The sequence below is a fragment of the Oncorhynchus keta genome, unplaced genomic scaffold (genome assembly GCF_023373465.1).
Source record: "Oncorhynchus keta strain PuntledgeMale-10-30-2019 unplaced genomic scaffold, Oket_V2 Un_contig_14519_pilon_pilon, whole genome shotgun sequence".
NCBI classification, from domain to species: domain Eukaryota; kingdom Metazoa; phylum Chordata; class Actinopteri; order Salmoniformes; family Salmonidae; genus Oncorhynchus; species Oncorhynchus keta.
Window position 1 is genome coordinate 45,576 of NW_026278801.1, and position 19,760 is coordinate 65,335.

At 49.1% G+C, this 19,760-nt stretch overlaps 1 protein-coding gene and 2 long non-coding RNA genes across 5 annotated transcripts in view; 2 read left to right on the forward strand and 1 right to left on the reverse strand.

Moving 5' to 3' along the window:
* The window catches only part of LOC118381910 (probable glutamate--tRNA ligase, mitochondrial), a gene marked incomplete at its 3' end in the record, with an annotated part of 30,681 nt that extends 11,187 nt beyond the window's left edge, over nt 1-19,494 (forward strand). The window contains 15 exon segments of the mRNA XM_052501858.1: nt 3,705-3,897; nt 4,341-4,373; nt 4,375-4,402; nt 4,634-4,717; nt 5,477-5,515; nt 5,517-5,626; nt 6,144-6,171; nt 7,411-7,440; nt 7,442-7,532; nt 7,535-7,570; nt 10,671-10,684; nt 12,289-12,359; nt 14,403-14,556; nt 18,345-18,378; nt 19,439-19,494. Coding sequence (XP_052357818.1) covers nt 3,705-3,897; nt 4,341-4,373; nt 4,375-4,402; nt 4,634-4,717; nt 5,477-5,515; nt 5,517-5,626; nt 6,144-6,171; nt 7,411-7,440; nt 7,442-7,532; nt 7,535-7,570; nt 10,671-10,684; nt 12,289-12,359; nt 14,403-14,556; nt 18,345-18,378; nt 19,439-19,494 — 1,001 coding nt within the window.
* Nucleotides 10,797-12,222, reverse strand: LOC127918558 (uncharacterized). 2 transcript variants are annotated; one of them, XR_008100390.1, is made up of 5 exons: nt 12,151-12,222; nt 11,803-11,910; nt 11,400-11,468; nt 11,233-11,332; nt 10,797-10,886 (listed from the first exon to the last, which is right to left on the reverse strand). It is a non-coding gene; the product is annotated as an uncharacterized LOC127918558 (long non-coding RNA). The 2 variants fall into 2 exon arrangements; XR_008100391.1 differs by lacking the exon at nt 12,151-12,222 and having other exon boundaries at nt 11,803-11,918.
* On the forward strand, nt 15,155-17,925 carry LOC127918556 (uncharacterized). Of its 2 annotated transcripts, XR_008100386.1 has the most exons (4): nt 15,155-15,263; nt 15,481-15,652; nt 16,289-16,417; nt 16,833-16,998. It is a non-coding gene; the product is annotated as an uncharacterized LOC127918556 (long non-coding RNA). The 2 variants fall into 2 exon arrangements; XR_008100385.1 differs by lacking the exons at nt 16,289-16,417; nt 16,833-16,998 and adding an exon at nt 17,695-17,925 and having other exon boundaries at nt 15,481-15,673.
* Nucleotides 19,495-19,760: the final 266 nt, after the last annotated feature.

The following is a 19,760-nucleotide window of genomic DNA, read 5'->3' on the forward strand; positions in this document are numbered from 1 at the left end:
CTACACACACACACACCTACACACACACACACTACTAAACACAGACCAGAGCAGACTGGTGCAGGGAGCTGCAGAGTCTATAGAGGATATGTTGGAGTGGGCTGGTAGGACAGACTTAATAACACACACACCTACACACACCACACACACACCTACACACACACACACACCTAACACAGACCAGAGCAGACTGGTGCAGGGAGCTGCAGAGTCTATAGAGGATATGTTGGAGTGGGCTGGTAGGACAGACTTAATAACACACACCTACACACCTACACACACACACACACCTACACACACACACCTACACACACAGACCAGAGCAGACTGGTGCAGGGAGCTGCAGAGTCTATAGAGGATATGTTGGAGTGGGCTGGTAGGACAGACTTAATAACACACACACCTACACACACCTACACACACACACACCACACACTACACACACACACCTAAACACAGACCAGAGCAGACTGGTGCAGGGAGCTGCAGAGTCTATAGAGGATATGTTGGAGTGGGCTGGTAGGACAGACTTAATAACACACACACCTACACACACCTACACACACCTACACACACACACACACCACACCTACACACACACCTACACACACACACACACACACCTACACACACACACCTAAACACAGACCAGAGCAGACTGGTGCAGGGAGCTGCAGAGTCTATAGAGGATATGTTGGAGTGGGCTGGTAGGACAGACTTAATAACACACACACCTACACACACACACCTACACACACCTACACACACACACACACCTAAACACAGACCAGAGCAGACTGGTGCAGGGAGCTGCAGAGTCTATAGAGGATATGTTGGAGTGGGCTGGTAGGACAGACTTAATAACACACACACCTACACACACCTACACACACACACCTACACACACACACCTAAACACAGACCAGAGCAGACTGGTGCAGGGAGCTGCAGAGTCTATAGAGGATATGTTGGAGTGGGCTGGTAGGACAGACTTAATAACACACACACCTACACACACCTACACACACACACCACACACACCTACACAGACCAGAGCAGACTGGTGCAGGGAGCTACAGAGTCTATAGAGGATATGTTGGAGTGGGCTGGTAGGACAGACTTAATAACACACACACCTACACACACCTACACACACCACACACACCTACACACACACCACACACACAGACCAGAGCAGACTGGTGCAGGGAGCTGCAGAGTCTATAGAGGATATGTTGGAGTGGGCTGGTAGGACAGACACACACCTACACACACACACACACACACACCTACACACACACACACCACACACACACACCTAACACACAGACCACAGACCAGAGCAGACTGGTGCAGGGAGCTGCAGAGTCTATAGAGGATATGTTGGAGTGGGCTGGTAGGACAGACTTAATAACACACACACCTACACACACCACACACCTACACACACACACACACACACACCTACACACACACACCTAAACACAGACCAGAGCAGACTGGTGCAGGGAGCTGCAGAGTCTATAGAGGATATGTTGGAGTGGGCTGGTAGGACAGACTTAATAACACACACACCTACACACACCACACACACACCACACACACACACCTAAACACAGACCAGAGCAGACTGGTGCAGGGAGCTGCAGAGTCTATAGAGGATATGTTGGAGTGGGCTGGTAGGACAGACTTAATAACACACACACCTACACACACACACCTACACACACACACCTACACACACACACACACACACACCTACACACACACAACACACACCACACACACACACACCTACACACACACAGGACAGACTGGTGCACACCTACACACACACACACTTAATAACACACACACCTACACACACCTACACACACACACACCTACACACACACACACACACCTACACACACACACACCTAAACACAGACCAGAGCAGACTGGTGCAGGGAGCTGCAGAGTCTATAGAGGATATGTTGGGTGGGCTGGTAGGACAGACTTAATAACACACACACCTACACACACCTACACACACACACACACACCTACACACACACACACACACCTACACACACACCTAAACACAGACCAGAGCAGACTGGTGCCAGGGAGTGGCTGAGTCTATAGAGGATACAGTGGGCTGGTAGGACAGACTTAATAACACACACACCTACACACACCTACACACACACCTACACACACTACACACACACACACCTACACACACACACACACCTAAACACAGACCAGAGCAGACTGGTGCAGGGAGCTGCAGAGTCTATAGAGGATATGTTGGGGGGTCTGGTAGGACAGACTTAATAACACACACACCTGGCACAGTCACCTACACACACAACCTAAACACACAGAGTACACACACACACACCTAAACACAGTCTGGTAGGACAGACTGGTGCAGGGAGTGGCTGAGTGTAGAGTTCATGCTGGGGGGTCTGGTAGGACAGACTGGTGCACACACCTACAGTTCACTGGGGGGGTCTAGGACAGACAGACTGCTGAGTGTATAGAGTTCATACTGGGGGGTCTAGGACAGACTGGTGCAGGGAGTGGCTGAGTCTGTAGAGTTCAGACTGGGGGGTCTGGTAGGACAGACTGGTGCAGGGAGTGGCTGAGTCTGTAGAGTTCATGCTGGGGGGGTCTGGTAGGACAGACTGGTGCAGGGAGTGGCTGAGTGTAGAGTTCATGCTGGGGGGGTCTGGTAGGACAGACTGGTGCAGGGAGTGGCTGAGTGTAGAGTTCATGCTGGGGGGGTCTGGTAGGACAGACTGGTGCAGGGAGTGGCTGAGTCTGTAGAGTTCATGCTGGGGGGGTCTGGTAGGACAGACTGGTGCAGGGAGTGGCTGAGTCTGTAGAGTTCATGCTGGGGGGGTCTGGTAGGACAGACTGGTGCAGGGAGTGGCTGAGTGTAGAGTTCATGCTGGGGGGTCTGGTAGGACAGACTGGTGCAGGGAGTGGCTGAGTCTGTAGAGTTCATGCTGGGGGTCTGGTAGGACAGACTGGTGCAGGGAGTGGCTGAGTGTAGAGTTCATGCTGGGGGTCTGGTAGGACAGACTGGTGCAGGGAGTGGCTGAGTCTGTAGAGTTCATGCTGGGGGGGTCTGGTAGGACAGACTGGTGCAGGGAGTGGCTGAGTGTAGAGTTCATGCTGGGGGGGTCTGGTAGGACAGACTGGTGCAGGGAGTGGCTGAGTGTAGAGTTCATGCTGGGGGGTCTGGTAGGACAGACTGGTGCAGGGAGTGGCTGAGTGTAGAGTTCATGCTGGGGGTCTGGTAGGACAGACTGGTGCAGGGAGTGGCTGAGTGTAGAGTTCATGCTGGGGGTCTGGTAGGACAGACTGGTGCAGGGAGTGGCTGAGTCTGTAGAGTTCATGCTGGGGGGTCTGGTAGGACAGACTGGTGCAGGGAGTGGCTGAGTGTAGAGTTCATGCTGGGGGTCTGGTAGGAACAGAGACATATTTAGATATTAAGGAGTTTGGCCAACTTTTACAACAGACGTTAGAACCCGTGAGCGTTCCAACACATTCCAAGTATTTGGAATCTAATTCAGATTCTAGACATTCAGTTCCACAGCATTGTTTACATTCTAGAACACGCTGTGGACTCCGACCAGTCATAATTGCATTTTTGCCCATGTAATAATGGGGGCTAACGTGGATACCGTCCATCTCCATCCTTCCCTCCCCAGGTATCCCCCCAGACGAGAGTCCCCGTGGAGGAGGCCAGTACGGTCCCTACCTCCAGTCCCAGAGGCTGTCCCTGTACAGCCAGGCTGCTGACTCCTTGGTCCAGACAGGGAAGGCCTACCACTGCTTCTGCAGCCAGCAGAGACTAGAATTACTGAAGAGAGAGGCCCTACGCAGTGGACAGACCCGCGGTGAGTAGACTAAACACACACATACTTTTATTTATTTCATTTAACTAGGAAAGTCAGTTAACAAATTGTTATTTCCACTGACTCCCGGCCAAACCCGGACGACGCTGGGCCAATGGTGCGGCCCCGCCCTATGGAACTCCCAATCACGGCCGGGTTGTGATACAACCTGTAATCGAACCAGGGTCTGTAGTGACGCCTCTAGCACTGAGATGCAGTGCCTTAGACTGCTGTGATACAGCCTGGAATCGAACCAGGGTCTGTAGTGACGCCTCTAGCACTGAGATGCAGGGCCTTCGACCCGCTGCGCCTCCTCGGGAGCCCCAATAACATGTTTAAATAGAGCTAAACAGCTCACACCGTTACTGATCTATTGTCTACTGCAGGTATGATAACATGTTTAAATAGCCTAAATACTCACACACGTTACTGAACATTCCTCTACTGCAGGTATGACAACAGGTGCAGACACCTCCCAGACCAGAGAGGAGAAGCTGGATCAGAAGGTCCCCATGTGATCAGGTTCCGACTGGAGTCTGGAGTAGGACCTGGTCTTTGGCTGGAACCGTCATGAGGTGGCCCAGGTAAACCAGCAGATATGTGAGATAGATAAACACAACCGTGATCAGGTTCCGTCTGGAGTAGAACCCTTCCGACCTGGTCTTTGGCTGGAACCGTCATGAGGTGGCCCAGGTAAACCAGCAGATATGTGAGATAGATAAACCCTTCAACAGGCTGTAAACCCGATGATCAGGTTCCGACTGGAGTCTGGAGTAGAACCCTTCAACGACCTGGTCTTTGGCTGGAACCGTCATGAGGTGGCCCAGGTAAACCAGCAGATATGTGAGATAGATAAACACAAGCTGTACCCGCAAGCAGTGTGACATTTTTTAAATGTTTTTAAATTTCCGACGCCCCGGCAACAAGTAACCTCAGATTTGAAAGTCCTTTTCTTATTTCAAAACACATATAATTGAAACTCCGCCTCCCATCCCAAGTTAAAGGAGACCCCGTGTTAATCTGATGGTTCCCCACCTGGAAAATGTAGTAGCTGGATAGAGAACATCTACTCCTTCCTCTTCCCAAAGGGATATTCAATCTGCTTTTTAATGTTTGTTTTACCCATCTACCAATAGGGGCCCTTCGTTGCAAAGCATTGGAAAACCTCCCTGGTCTTTGTGGTTGAATCTGTGTTTTGAAATTCACTGAAATACAGATAATTGTATGTGTGGGGTGCAGAGTTGAGGTAGTCATTAAAAAAATCATGTTAAACACTATTATTGTATACAGAATGAGTCAAGCAACTTTATTATCTGACTTGTTAAGCCCATGTTTACTCCTGAACTGATTTAGACTTGCCGTAACAAAGGGCTTAAACATTGACTCAAGACATTTCAGCTTTTCATTTTTTATTAATTTGAAAAAAAAAAAATGGAATAACAGAATACCACTTTGACATTATGGGATGTTGTGTGTTGGCCAGTAGCGAACAAAAATATCCATTTACATTTTTGAATTCAGGCTGTAACACAACAAAATGTGGGGAAAAGTCAGAACGGTGTGAATAGTTTCTGCTCCTGCTCCAGGTTGAAGGAGACCCTGTTGTGTTGAAAGCTGATGGTTTCCCCCACCTATCACCTGGCTAACGTAGTAGACGACCACCTGATGAAGGTCAGCCACGTCCTGAGAGGATCAGAGTGGCTCATCTCTACCTCCAAACACCTGCTGCTGTACAGGTACACACACACACACACCTGCTGCTGTACAGGTACACACACACACACACCTGCTGCTGTACAGGTACACACACACACACACACACCTGCTGCTGTACAGGTACACACACACACACACCTGCTGCTGTACAGGGACACACACATACAAAATTTGTAGAATACTAATATTCAGAATAATAGTACATTTTATTCACTCTTTTCAAGATCCCAAGGACACGTACAGAGCAAAATATAATAACATAGCAATTATGAGAATATACAATGGAAAAATGTTGTACAAATACTTTGTGTTAATATTCAGAATAATAGTACATTTTATTCACTCTTTTCAAGATACTGGAAGCCCCAATTGGACACGTACAGAGCAAAATATAATAACATAGCAATTATGGAGCATGAGAATATCAGAGGCAATGGACTAAAATGTTATTCCATGTGGAAGCCCCTGGTTACAAATTGTTGTTATTCCAGGGCTCTGGGCTGGAAGCCCCTGGTTATGTTATTGTTGTTATTCCAGGGCTCTGGGCTGGAAGCCCCCTGGTTATGTTATTGTTGTTATTCCAGGGCTCTGGGCTGGAAGCCCCTGGTTATGTTATTGTTGTTATTCCAGGGCTCTGGGCTGGAAGCCCCTGGTTATGTTATTGTTGTTATTCCAGGGCTCTGGGCTGGAAGCCCCTGGTTATGTTATTGTTGTTCCAGGGCTCTGGGCTGGAAGCCCCTGGTTATGTTATTGTTGTTATTCCAGGGCTCTGGGCTGGAAGCCCCCTGGTTATGTTATTGTTGTTGTTCCAGGGCTCTGGGCTGGAAGCCCCTGGTTATGTTATTGTTGTTATTCCAGGGCTCTGGGCTGGAAGCCCCTGGTTATGTTATTGTTGTTATTCCAGGGCTCTGGGCTGGAAGCCCCTGTTATGTTATTGTTGTTATTCCAGGGCTCTGGGCTGGAAGCCCCTGGTTATGTTATTGTTGTTATTCCAGGGCTCTGGGCTGGAAGCCCCTGGTTATGTTATTGTTGTTATTCCAGGGCTCTGGGCTGGAAGCCCCTGGTTATGTTATCTGGGCTGGAAGCCCCCTGGTTATGTTATTGTTGTTATTCCAGGGCTCTGGGCTGGAAGCCCCTGGTTATGTTATTGTTGTTATTCCAGGGCTCTGGGCTGGAAGCCCCTGGGTTATGTTGTTATTCCAGGGCTCTGGGCTGGAAGCCCCTGGTTATGTTATTGTTGTTATTCCAGGGCTCTGGGCTGGAAGCCCCTGGTTATGTTATTGTTGTTATTCCAGGGCTCTGGGCTGGAAGCCCCTGGTTATGTTATTGTTGTTATTCCAGGGCTCTGGGCTGGAAGCCCCTGGTTATGTTATTGTTGTTGTTCCAGGGCTCTGGGCTGGAAGCCCCTGGTTATGTTATGTTCCAGGGCTCTGGGCTGGAAGCCCTGGTTATGTTATTGTTGTTATTCCAGGGCTCTGGGCTGGAAGCCCCTGGTTATGTTATTGTTGTTATTCCAGGGCTCTGGGCTGGAAGCCCCTGGTTATGTTATTGTTGTTATTCCAGGGCTCTGGGCTGGGCTGGAAGCCCTGGGCTGGTTATGTTATTGTTGTTATTCCAGGGCTCTGGGCTGGAAGCCCCTGGTTATGTTATTGTTGTTATTCCAGGGCTCTGGGCTGGAAGCCCTGGTTATGTTATTGTTGTTATTCCAGGGCTCTGGGCTGGAAGTTATTGTTGTTATTCCAGGGCCCTGGTTATGTTATTGTTGTTATTCCAGGGCTCTGGGCCCTGGTTATGTTAGTTCCAGGGCTCTGGGCTGTTCGGACACCTTCCTCTCCCTCCTCAACAGAGATGGCAGTAAGCTCTCCAAGAGACAAGGAGATATCTACATACAGAGTTTCCAGAGGAGTGGGGCCCTACCTGAAGCACTACTGATATCACCACACACTGTGGATCTGGCTTCAACAGTAAGAGGGGGGCAGGGGGATATCTTTATACAGAGAAGTAGTGCACTATAGAGGGAATAGGGGTCAGATGTAGTGCACTTTAGAGGGAATAGGGGTCAGATGTAGTGGACTATAGAGGGAATAGGAGTCAGAAGTAGTGGACTATAGAGGGAATAGGGGTCGAAGGGACTAATAGGGAATAGGAGTCAGATGTAGTGGACTATAGAGGGAATAGGAGTCAGATGTAGTGGACTATATAGGGAATAGGAGTCATGTAGTGACTATATAGGGAATAGGAGTCAGATGTAGTGGACTATATAGGGAATAGGAGTCAGATGTAGTGGACTATATAGGGAATAGGAGTCAGATGTAGTGGGAAGGGAGTCAGATGTAGTGGACTATATAGGGAATAGGAGTCAGATGTAGTGGACTATATAGGGAATAGGAGTCAGATGTAGTGGACTATATAGGGAATAGGAGTCAGATGTAGTGGACTATATAGGGAATAGGAGTCAGATGTAATGGACTATAGGGAATAGGAGTCAGATGTAGTGGACTATATAGGGAATAGGAGTCAGATGTAGTGGACTATATCGGGAATAGGAGTCAGATGTAGTGGACTATATAGGGAATAGGAGTCAGATGTAGAGGGTGGACTATATAGGGAATAGGAGTCAGAAGTAGTGGACTATATAGGGAATAGGAGTCAGATGTATTGGACTATAGAGGGAATAGGAGTCAGAAGTAGTGGACTATAGAGGGAATAGGAGTCAGATGTAGTGGACTATATAGGGAATAGGAGTCAGATGTGTGGACTATATAGGGAATAGGAGTCAGATGTAGTGGACTATAGAGGGAATAGGAGTCAGATGTAGTGGACTATATAGGGAATAGGTAGTGGACTATAGGGATGGTGGACTATAGGGAATAGGAGTCAGATGTAGTGGACTATAGAGGAATAGGAAGTAGTGGACTATACAGGGTCAGAAGTAGTGGACTATAGAGGAATAGGGGTCAGATGTAGTGGACTATAGAGGAGTCAGATGTAGTGGACTATAGGGAATAGGGGTCAGATGTAGTGGACTATAGAGGGAATAGGAGTCAGAGTAGTGGACTATAGAGGGAATAGTCAGATGTAGTGGACTATAGAGGGAATAGTAGTCAGATGTAGTGGACTATAGAGGGAATAGGGGTCAGAAGTAGTGGACTATAGAGGGAATAAGTAGTGGACTATATAGGGAATAGGGGTCAGATGTAGTGGACTATACAGGAATAGAGTCAGATGTAGTGGACTATATAGGGAATAGGAGTCAGAAGTAGTGGACTATACAGGGAATAGGAGTCAGATGTAGTGGACTATAGAGGGAATAGGAGTGGACAGAAGTAGTGGACTATAGAGGGAATAGGAGTCAGAAGTAGTGGACTATAGAGGGAATAGGAGTCAGAAGTAGTGGACTGAGAGGAATAGGAGTCAGATGTAGTGGACTATATAGAGGATGTAGTGGACTATAGAGGGGAATAGGAGTCAGAAGTAGTGGACTATACAGGGAATAGGAGGAAGTAGTGGACTATAGAGGAATAGGAGTCAGATGTAGTGGACTATAGAGGGAATAGGAGTCAGATGTAGTGGATATAGGGAGGAGTCAGATGTAGTGGGCTATAGAGGGGAGTCAGAAGTAGTGGACTATACAGGGAATAGGAGTCAGAAGTAGTGGACTATAGAGGGAATAGGAGTCAGAAGTAGTGGACTATAGAGGGAATAGGAGTCAGATGTAGTGGACTATAGAGGGAATAGGGGTCAGAAGTAGTGGACTATAGAATAGGAGTCAGAAGTAGTGGACTATGGAATAGGAGTCAGATGTAGTGGACTATATAGGGAATAGGAGTCAGAAGTAGTGGACTATAGAGGGAATAGGAGTCAGATGTAGTGGACTATATAGGGAATAGGAGTCAGATGTAGTGGACTATATAGGGAATAGGAGTCAGATGTAGTGGACTATAGGGGTCAGATGTAGAGGACTATATTGGGGTCAGATGTAGTGGACTATATTGGGGTCAGATGTAGAGGACTATATCAGATGTAGGGACTATAGGGGTCAGATGTAGAGGACTATATAGGGTCAGCTGGGACTATATTGGGGTCAGATGGAGGACAGGGGTCAGATGTAGAGGACTATACAGGGGTCAGATGTAGAGGACTATATAGGGGTCAGATGTAGAGGACTATATTGGGGTCAGATGTAGAGGACTATATAGGGGTCAGATGTAGAGGACTATATAGGGGTCAGATGTAGAGGACTATATAGGGGTCAGATGTAGAGGACTATATAGGGGTCAGATGTAGAGGACTATATAGGGGTCAGATGTAGAGGACTATATATGGGGTCAGATGTAGAGGACTATATAGGGGTCAGATGTAGAGGACTGAGGACTATATAGGGGTCAGATGTAGAGGACTATATAGGGGTCAGATGTAGAGGACTAGGGGTCAGATGTAGGGTGACTATATAGGGGTCAGAAGTAGTGGACTATATAGGGGTCAGATGTAGGGACTAATAGGGGTCAGATGTAGAGGACTATAGGGGTCAGATGTAGTGGACTATATAGGGTCAGATGTAGTGGACAGGTGCCCTAAAGGGGTCCCCTGTAGTCCTGTCCCCCTGTCATCCTGTCCCCCTGTCATGTATCCTGGACCTAGGGTCCCCTGTCATCCTGTCATCCTGTCCCCCTGTCATCCTGTCCCCCTGTCATCCTGTCCCCCTGTCATCCTGTCATCCTGTCATCCTGTATCCTGTCATCCTGTCCCCCTGTCATCCTGTCCCCTGTCATCCTGTCCCCCTGTCATCCTGTCCCCCTGTCATCCTGTCCCCCTGTCATCCTGTCATCCTGTCCCCCTGTCATCCTGTCCCCCTGTCATCCTGTCCCCCTGTCATCCTGTCATCCTGTCATCCTGTCCCCTGTCATCCTGTCCCCCCTGTCATCCTGTCCCCCTGTCATCCTGTCCCCCTGTCATCCTGTCATCCTGTCCCCCTGTCATCCTGTCCCCTGTCATCCTGTCCCCTGTCATCCTGTCCCCTGTCATCCTGTCCCCCTGTCATCCTGTCCCCCTGTCATCCTGCAGGTAAAGTGTTGGTCGTAAGATGGAGGATCCTGATAGGGAGTTCAATGTAGTCATAAGATCACCACCCACTCTGCCCTGCTAGTCACCTGGACAAACTACCTGAGTTTAACAAGTACACTACCTGTCTCTGTCTGACTCTGCCCTGCTAGACCTGGACAAACTACCTGAGTTTAACAAGTACACTACCTGTCTCTGTCTGTCTCTGCCCTGCTAGACCTGGACAAACTACCTGAGTTTAACAAGTACACTACCTGTCTGTCTGACTAGTGCCCTGCTAGACCTGGACACACTACCTGAGTTTAACAAGTACACTACCTGTCTGTCTGTCTCTCTGCCCTGCTAGACCTGGACACACTACCTGGACTTAACAAGTACACTACCTGTCTGTCTGTCTGTCTGCCCTGCTAGACCTGGACACACTACCTGAGTTTAACAAGTACAATACCTGTCTCTGTCTGGTCTGTCTAGGGTCTGTCTGTCTGTCTCTGCCCTGCTAGACCTGGACAAACTACCTGAGAATAACAAGTACACTACCTGTCTCTGTCTGACTCTGCCCTGAGACCTGGACAAACTACCTGAGTTTAACAAGTACACTACCTGTCTCTGTCTGTCTCTGCCCTGCTAGACCTGGACAAACTACCTGAGTTTAACAAGTACACTACCTGTCTCTGTCTGAGTCTCTGCCCTGCTAGACCTGGACAAACTACCTGACTTTAACAAGTACACTACCTGTCTCTGTCTGTCTGTCTCTGCCCTGCTAGACCTGGACAAACTACCTGAGTTTAACAAGTACACTACCTGTCTCTGTCTGACTCTGCCCTGCTAGACCTGGACAAACTACCTGAGCTTAACATGTAGTACACTACCTGTCTCTGTCTGTCTCTGCCCTGCTAGACCTGGACAAACTACCTAGAGTTTAACAAGTACACTACCTGTATTGTCTGTCTCTGCCCTGCTAGACCTGGACAAACTACCTGAGTTTACAAGTACACTACCTGTCTCTGTCTGTCTCTGCCCTGCTAGACCTGGACAACTACCTGAGTTTAACAAGTACACTATATAGGGGGTCTCTGTCTGACTCTGCCCTGCTAGACCTGGACAAACTACCTGTAGAGTTTAACAAGTACACTACCTGTCTCTGTCTGACTCTGCCCTGCTAGACCTGGACAAACTACCTGAGTTTAACAAGTACACTACCTGTCTCTGTCTGACTCTGCCCTGCTAGACCTGGACAAACTACCTGAGTTTAACAAGTACACTCTGTCTCTGCCCTGCTAGACCTGGACAAACTACCTGAGTTTAACAAGTACACTACCTGTCTCTGTCTGTCTCTGATGTAGACCTGGACAAACTACCTGAGTTTAACAAGTACACTACCTGTCTCTGTCTGTCTCTGCCCTGCTAGACCTGGACAAACTACCTGAGTTTAACAAGTACACTACCTGTCTGTCTGTCTCTGTGCTAGACCTGGACACACTACCTGAGTTTAACAAGTACACTACCTGTCTCTGTCTGTCTGACTCTGCCCTGCTAGACCTGGACACACTACCTGAGTTTAACAAGTACACTACCTGTCTGTCTGTCTCTGCCCTGCTAGACCTGGACAAACTACCTGAGTTTAACAAGACACTACCTGTCTCTGTCTGTCTCTGCCCTGCTAGACCTGGACAAACTACCTGAGTTTAACAAGTACACTACCTGTCTGTCTCTGTCTCTGCCCTGCTAGACCTGGACAAACTACCTGAGTTAACAAGTACACTACCTGTCTGTCTGTCTGTCTGTCTGTCTCTGCCCTGCTAGACCTGGACAAACTACCTGAGTTTAACAAGTACACTACCTGTCTCTGTCTGTCCATGTCTCTGCCCTGCTAGACCTGGACAAACTACCTGAGTTTAACAAGTACACTACCTGTCTCTCTGTCTCTGTGTCCCCTGCTAGACCTGGACAAACTACCTGAGTTTAACAAGTACACTACCTGTCTGTCTGTCTCTGTGTCCATCTCTCCCTCCTGCTAGACCTGAACAAACTACCTGAGTTTAACAAGTACACTACCTGTCTGTCTGTCTGTCTCTGTGTCCATCTCTCCCCTCCCTGCTAGACCTGGACAAACTACCTGAGTTTAACAAGTACACTACCTGTCTCTGTCTGTCTGTCTCCTCCCCTGCTAGACCTGAACAAACTACCTGAGTTTAACAAGTACACTACCTGTCTGTCTGTCTGTCCTGTCTCTCCCTGCTAGACCTGGACAAACTACCTGAGTTTAACCGTACACTACCTGTCTGTCTGTCTCTGTGTCCATCTCTCCTCCCTGCTACACCTGGACACACTACCTGTCTGTCTGTCTGTCTGTCTGTCATGTCTGTCTGTCTGTCTGTCTATACCTGGACACACTGTCTGTCTCTGTCTGTCCATGTCTCCCCTCCCTGCTACACCTGGACACACTACCTGTCTGTCTCTCTGTCCATCTCTCCTCCCTGCTACACCTGGACACACTACCTGAGTTAACATACCACTCCTTGTCATTGCCATAGAGACGGGGTCTCTGGCGATCTCAACGCTCAGTACGCAGCTGGTTTACGGCTGAGTTGCTCATTGGTTGTTTGAAAATAACATTCATATTTTCCATGTCGACATGTAGAGCCTCAAATGTAATTATAATTATATGACCAAATCAAAAAGCAACATTTAGCTGTTAGCTAGGCAAGCTGTTGATTATTTTGGTTCTTAAATCAAGGCCTAAGACGTTTTGTGGTTGGAGTTACAGTACGTATTTAGACGTGAGCTTGCAACTTTTCACGCTGTCAACACACTGTTTTACTCTGGCTGACCCCCCAAAACAAATGGTTGCTTAGCAACCGGATAGCAACACTTCCAGTGGAGATTAAACAGTGATTAGTTCCAATAGTTGCCTAATCGTTGTGATTGGAGGATAGCCTGCGAGGGGTTATCGAATCAGGAGCAACTCCTCTGTTCTCCTCAAGCTCATTAATGATAGAATCTTCAGAGTTGAAGATGGGAGAACGTCCTGTCTCTTTGGCACAGGGAGTGGAGTACAGGGAGGGGCAGGGGAGCACAGGAGTGGAGCCCAGGAGTGCAGGGAGTGGAGTGCAGGGAGTGGAGCACAGGGAGTGGAGCACAGGGAGTGGAGCCCACAGGGAGTGGAGCCCAGGGGGAGTGGAGCACAGGGAGTGGAGCACAGGGAGTGGAGTGCAGGGAGTGGAGCACAGGGAGTGGAGCGCAGGGAGTGGAGCGCAGGGAGTGGAGCGCAGGGAGTGGAGCACAGGGAGTGGAGCACAGGGTGGAGCGCAGGGAGTGGAGCACAGGGAGTGGAGCGCAGGGAGGGGAACAGGAGTGGAGCCCAGGGAGTGGAACAGGGAGTGGAGCACAGGGGAGGGGACGCAGGGGAGTCTTATCCAAGAGACTGTTACCCAGGCTACAGGTGGTGCTGTTGCACTGTGTATTTCTGCCTGTATATTGTGTCTGCTGACCTGCCCCCATTCAGTCATGATAATGACTCCAATAATCACCGTCATGATCTTCAGTTCAGAATGCAGTTTGATTAGTCAGATGGGAGAGACGGTGGGTCCTGACTGGCACGCCCACCCCTGGTTCTAGCAGATAATGGTCTAGGATCAGATTTCTCAATTCTTCTCCTAACCACCCTTATCTTAAGAACTGACTCTAGACCAGTCCTTAGTAATCTCAGTAATAATCCACTCTGTGTTCTCCCAGGATCCACCTGCAGCAGCGTATCGATGACGCGGTGCAACGCGATTGGCTGGTGAGGGATCTGCAGGGGCGGATCCAGGAAGTGTACGGGACACAAGTCCAGGATCAGGATGTTCTGCAACCAGATTACATCACACGGGTTCTACACCTGCGCAAGGTAACTATGACCTCATCACAGGTTCTACACCTGCGCAAGGTAACTATGACCTCATCACAGGGGGTTCACACCTGCGCAAGGTAACTATGACCTCATCACAGAGGTTCTACACCTGCACAAGGTACTATGACCTCATCAGAGGTTCTACACCTGCGCAAGGTAACTATGACCTCCACAGAGGTTCTACACCTGCGCAAGGTAACTATGACCTCATCACAGGGGTTCTACACCTGCGCAAGGTAACTATGACCTCATCACAGAGGTTCTACTCCTGCGCAAGGTAACTATGACCTCATCACAGAGGTTCTACACCTGCGCAAGGTAACTATGACCTCATCACAGGGTTCTACACCTGCGCAAGGGGTAACTATGACCTCATCACAGAGGTCTACACCAGCGTGCAAGGTAACTATGACCTCATCACACGGGTTCTACACCAGCGTGCAAGGTAACTATGACCTCATCACAGAGGTTCTACACCAGCGTGCAAGGTAACTATGACCTCATCACACGGGTTCTACACCAGCGTGCAAGGTAACTATGACCTCATCACACGGGTTCTACACCAGCGTGCAAGGTAACTATGACTCTCATCACACGGGTTCTACACCAGCGTGCAAGGTAACTATGACCTCATCACACGGGTTCTACACCAGCGTGCAAGGTAACTATGACCTCATCACACGGGTTCTACACCAGCGTGCAAGGTAACTATGACCTCATCACACGGGTTCTACACCAGCGTGCAAGGTAACTTATGACCTCATCACACGGGTTCTACACCAGCGTGCAAGGTAACTATGACCTCATCACACGGGTTCTACACCAGCGTGCAAGGTAACTATGACCTCATCACACGGGTTCTACACCAGCGTGCAAGGTAACTATGACCTCATCACACGGGGTTCTACACCAGCGTGCAAGGTAACTATGACCTCATCACACGGGTTCTACACCAGCGTGCAAGGTAACTATGACCTCATCACACGGGTTCTACACCAGCGTGCAAGGTAACTATGACCTCATCACACGGGTTCTACACCAGCGTGCAAGGTAACTATGACCTCATCACACGGGTTCTACACCAGCGTGCAAGGTAACTATGACCTCATCACAGGTTCTACACCAGCGTGCAAGGTAACTATGACCTCATCACAGGGTTCTACACCAGCGTGCAAGGTAACTATGACCTCATCACAGGGTTCTACACCAGCGTGCAAGGTAACTATGACCTCATCACAGGGTTCTACACCAGCGTGCAAGGTAACTATGACCTCATCACAGGGTTCTACACCAGCGCAAGGTAACTATGACCTCATCACACGGGTTCTACACCAGCGTGCAAGGTAACTATGACCTCATCACAGAGGTTCTACACCAGCGCAGTAAGGTAACTATGACCTCATCACACGGGTTCTACACCAGCGTGCAAGGTAACTATGACCTCATCACACGGGTTCTACACCAGCGTGCAAGGTAACTATGACCTCATCACACGGGTTCTACACCAGCGCAAGGTAACTATGACCTCATCACACGGGTTCTACACCAGCGTGCAAGGTAACTATGACCTCATCACACGGGTTCTACACCAGCGTGCAAGGGTAACTATGACCTCATCACACGGGTTCTACACCAGCGTGCAAGGTAACTATGACCTCATCACACGGGTTCTACACCAGCGTGCAAGGTAACTATGCCTCATCACACGGGTTCTACACCAGCGCGCAAGGTAACTATGACCTCATCACAGAGGTTCTACACCAGCGTGCAAGGTAACTATGACCTCATCACACGGGTTCTACACCAGCGTGCAAGGTAACTATGACCTCATCACACGGGTTCTACACCAGCGCGCAAGGTAACTATGACCTCATCACACGGGTTCTACACCAGCGCAAGGTAACTATGACCTCATCACACGGGTTCTACACCTGCGCAAGGTAACTATGACCTCATCACACGGGTTCTACACCAGCGCAAGGTAACTATGACCTCATCACAGGGTTCTACACCAGCGTGCAAGGTAACTATGACCTCATCACAGGGTTCTACACCAGCGTGCAAGGTAACTATGACCTCATCACAGAGGTTCTACACCAGCGCAAGGTAACTATGACCTCATCACAGGGTTCTACACCAGCGTGCAAGGTAACTATGACCTCATCACACGGGTTCACACCAGCGTGCAAGGTAACTATGACCTCATCACAGGGTTCTACACCAGCGTGCAAGGTAACTGACCTCATCACACGGGTTCTACACCAGCGTGCAAGGTAACTATGACCTCATCACACGGGTTCTACACCAGCGTGCAAGGTAACTATGACCTCATCACACGGGTTCTACACCAGCGTGCAAGGTAACTATGACCTCATCACACGGGTTCTACACCAGCGTGCAAGGTAACTATGACCTCATCACACGGGTTCTACACCAGCGTGCAAGGTAAGGTATGACCTCATCACACGGACACCAGCGTGCAAGGTAACTATGACCTCATCAGACGGGTTCTACACCAGCGTGCAAGGTAACTATGACCTCATCACAGGGTTCTACACCAGCGTGCAAGGTAACTATGACCTCATCACACGGGTTCTACACCAGCGCAAGGTAACTATGACCTCATCACAGAGGTTCTACACCAGCGCGCAAGGTAACTATGACCTCATCACAGAGGTTCTACACCAGCGCGCAAGGTAACTATGACCTCATCACACGGGTTCTCACCAGCGCGCAAGGTAACTATGACCTCATCACACGGGTTCTACACCAGCGCAAGGTAACTATGACCTCATCACACGGGTTCTACACCATTTGTGCAAGGTAACTATGACCTCACCATCACACAAGGTAACTTCCCTCATCCCACAGAGGCCTTCCAGCGCGCCAGGTAACTATGACCTCATCACAGCCCTACACCAGTGGAGCCTGACCTCATCAGAGGTTCTACCTCTCGCTCTGACCTCATCACACGGGGTTCTACACCAGCTTCAAGGTAACTATGACCTCATCACAGGGTTCTACACCAGCTTTGCAAGGTAACTATGACCTTCTCAGGTTCTACAGAGTCCGTAACTATGACCTCATCACACGGGTTCTATCACCAGCGTGCAAGGTAACTATGACTCATCACAGAGGTTCTACACCAGCGTGCAAGGTAACTATGACCTCATCACACGGGTTCTACACCAGCGTGCAAGGTAACTATGACCTCATCACAGAGGTTCTACACCAGCGTGCAAGGTAACTGGATGTAACCAAGGTAACGGGGCATCAGCTGTTGTGTCGGTCTTCGCACCAGCTGAAAAACGATCCCTTCATCCCTCTGGCCTTCCAACTTTCCCAGTTTGAGAATATCACAGCCCAGTGCAGAATGTCCTGTCTGTCTCTCACCATCTCGCCTCTCTCTCTCGCTCGTCACCATATCTCTCAGAGTATTCTCTTGGGTTCAACCCTTCTCCTGTCTCTGTGTCTGTCTCTCTCAGGGTCATATCTCCTCTGTCTCTCTCTCAGGTCATATCTCCTCTGTCTCTCTCTCTCAGTCATAGGGTCATATCTCTCATATCTCTTATCTCTCTCAGGGTCATATCTCTCTGTGTCTGTCTCTCTCTCAGGGTCATATCTCCTCTGTGTCTGTCTCTCTCAGGGTCATATCTCCTCTGTGTCTCTCTCAGGTCAGGGTCATATCTCCTCTGTGTCTGTCTCTCTCTCAGGGTCATAGTGGGTCATATCTCCTCTGTGTCTCTCTCTCAGGGTCATATCTCCTCTGTCTGTCTCTCTCTCAGGGTCATATCTCCTCTGTGTCTGTCTCTCTCTCAGGTCATATCTCCTCTGTGTCTGTCTCTCTCTCAGGGGTCATATCTCCTCTGTGTCTGTCTCTCTCTCAGGGTCATATCTCTCTGTGTCTGTCTCTCTCTCAGGGTCATATCTCCTGTCTGTCTCTCTCTCTCATAGTCTTCTCAGGTCATATCTCCTCTGTCTCTCTCTCAGGGTCATATCTCCTCTGTCTCTCTCTCAGGGTCATATCTCCTCTGTCTCTCTCTCAGGGTCATATCTCCTTCTGTGTCTGTCTCTCTCTCAGGGTCATATCTCCCTCTGTGTTTGTCTCTCTCAGGGTCATATCTCCTCTGTGTCTGTCTCTCTCAGGTCATATTCTCTCTGTGTCTGTCTTCAGGTCATATCTCCTCTGTGTCTGTCTCTCTCTCAGGGTCATATCTCCTCTGTGTCTCTGTCTCTCTCTCAGGGTCATATCTCCTCTGTGTCTGTCTCTCAGGGTCATATCTCCTCTCTGTGTCTGTCTCTCTCTCAGGTCATATCTCCTCTGTGTCTGTCTCTCTCTCAGGTCATATCTCCTCTCTGTCTCTCTTGTGGGCCTTATCTCTCCTCTCCTCAGGTCATATTCCTCTGTGTTTCTCTCTCTCAGGGTCATATCTCCCTCTGTCTCTCTCTCTCAGGGTCATATCTCCTCTGTGTCTGTCTATCTCTCAGGGTCAGTGTCTGTCTCTCTCTCTCAGGGTCATATCTCCTCTGTCTCTCTCTCTTTAGGTCATATCTCTCTGTCTGTCTCTCTCTCAGGTCATATCTCCTCTGTGTCTCAGGGTCTCTCTCCTCAGGGGTCATATCTCCTCTCTCTCTCTCTCTCAGGTCATATCTCCTCTGTCTCTCTCTCTCAGGGTCATATCTCCTGTGTTTCTGTCATATCTCTCTGTCTCTCTCTCTCAGGGTCATATCTCCTCTGTCTGTCTCTCTCAGGGTCATATCTCCAGGTCTGTCTCTCTCTCAGGTCATCTCCTCTGTGTCTGTCTCTCTCTCAGGGTCATATCTCCTCTGTCTGTCTCTCTCTCAGGGTCATATCTCTCTGTGTCTGTCTCTCTCTCAGGGTCATATCTCCTCTGTGTCTGTCTCTCTCTCAGGGTCATATCTCCTCTGTGTCTGTCTCTCTCAGGGTCATATTCCTCTGTGTCTGTCTCTCTCTCAGGGTCATATCTCCTCTGTGTCTGTCTTCTCTTTGTGGGTCATATATCCTCTGTGTTTGTCTCTATCTCAGGGTCATATCTCCTCTGTGTTTGTCTCTATCTCAGGGTCATATCTCCTCTGTGTCTGTCTCTCTCAGGGTCATATTCCCTCTGTGTTTGTCTCTCTCAGGGTCATATCTCCTCTGTGTTTGTCTCTCTCAGGGTCATATCTCCTCTGTGTTTGTC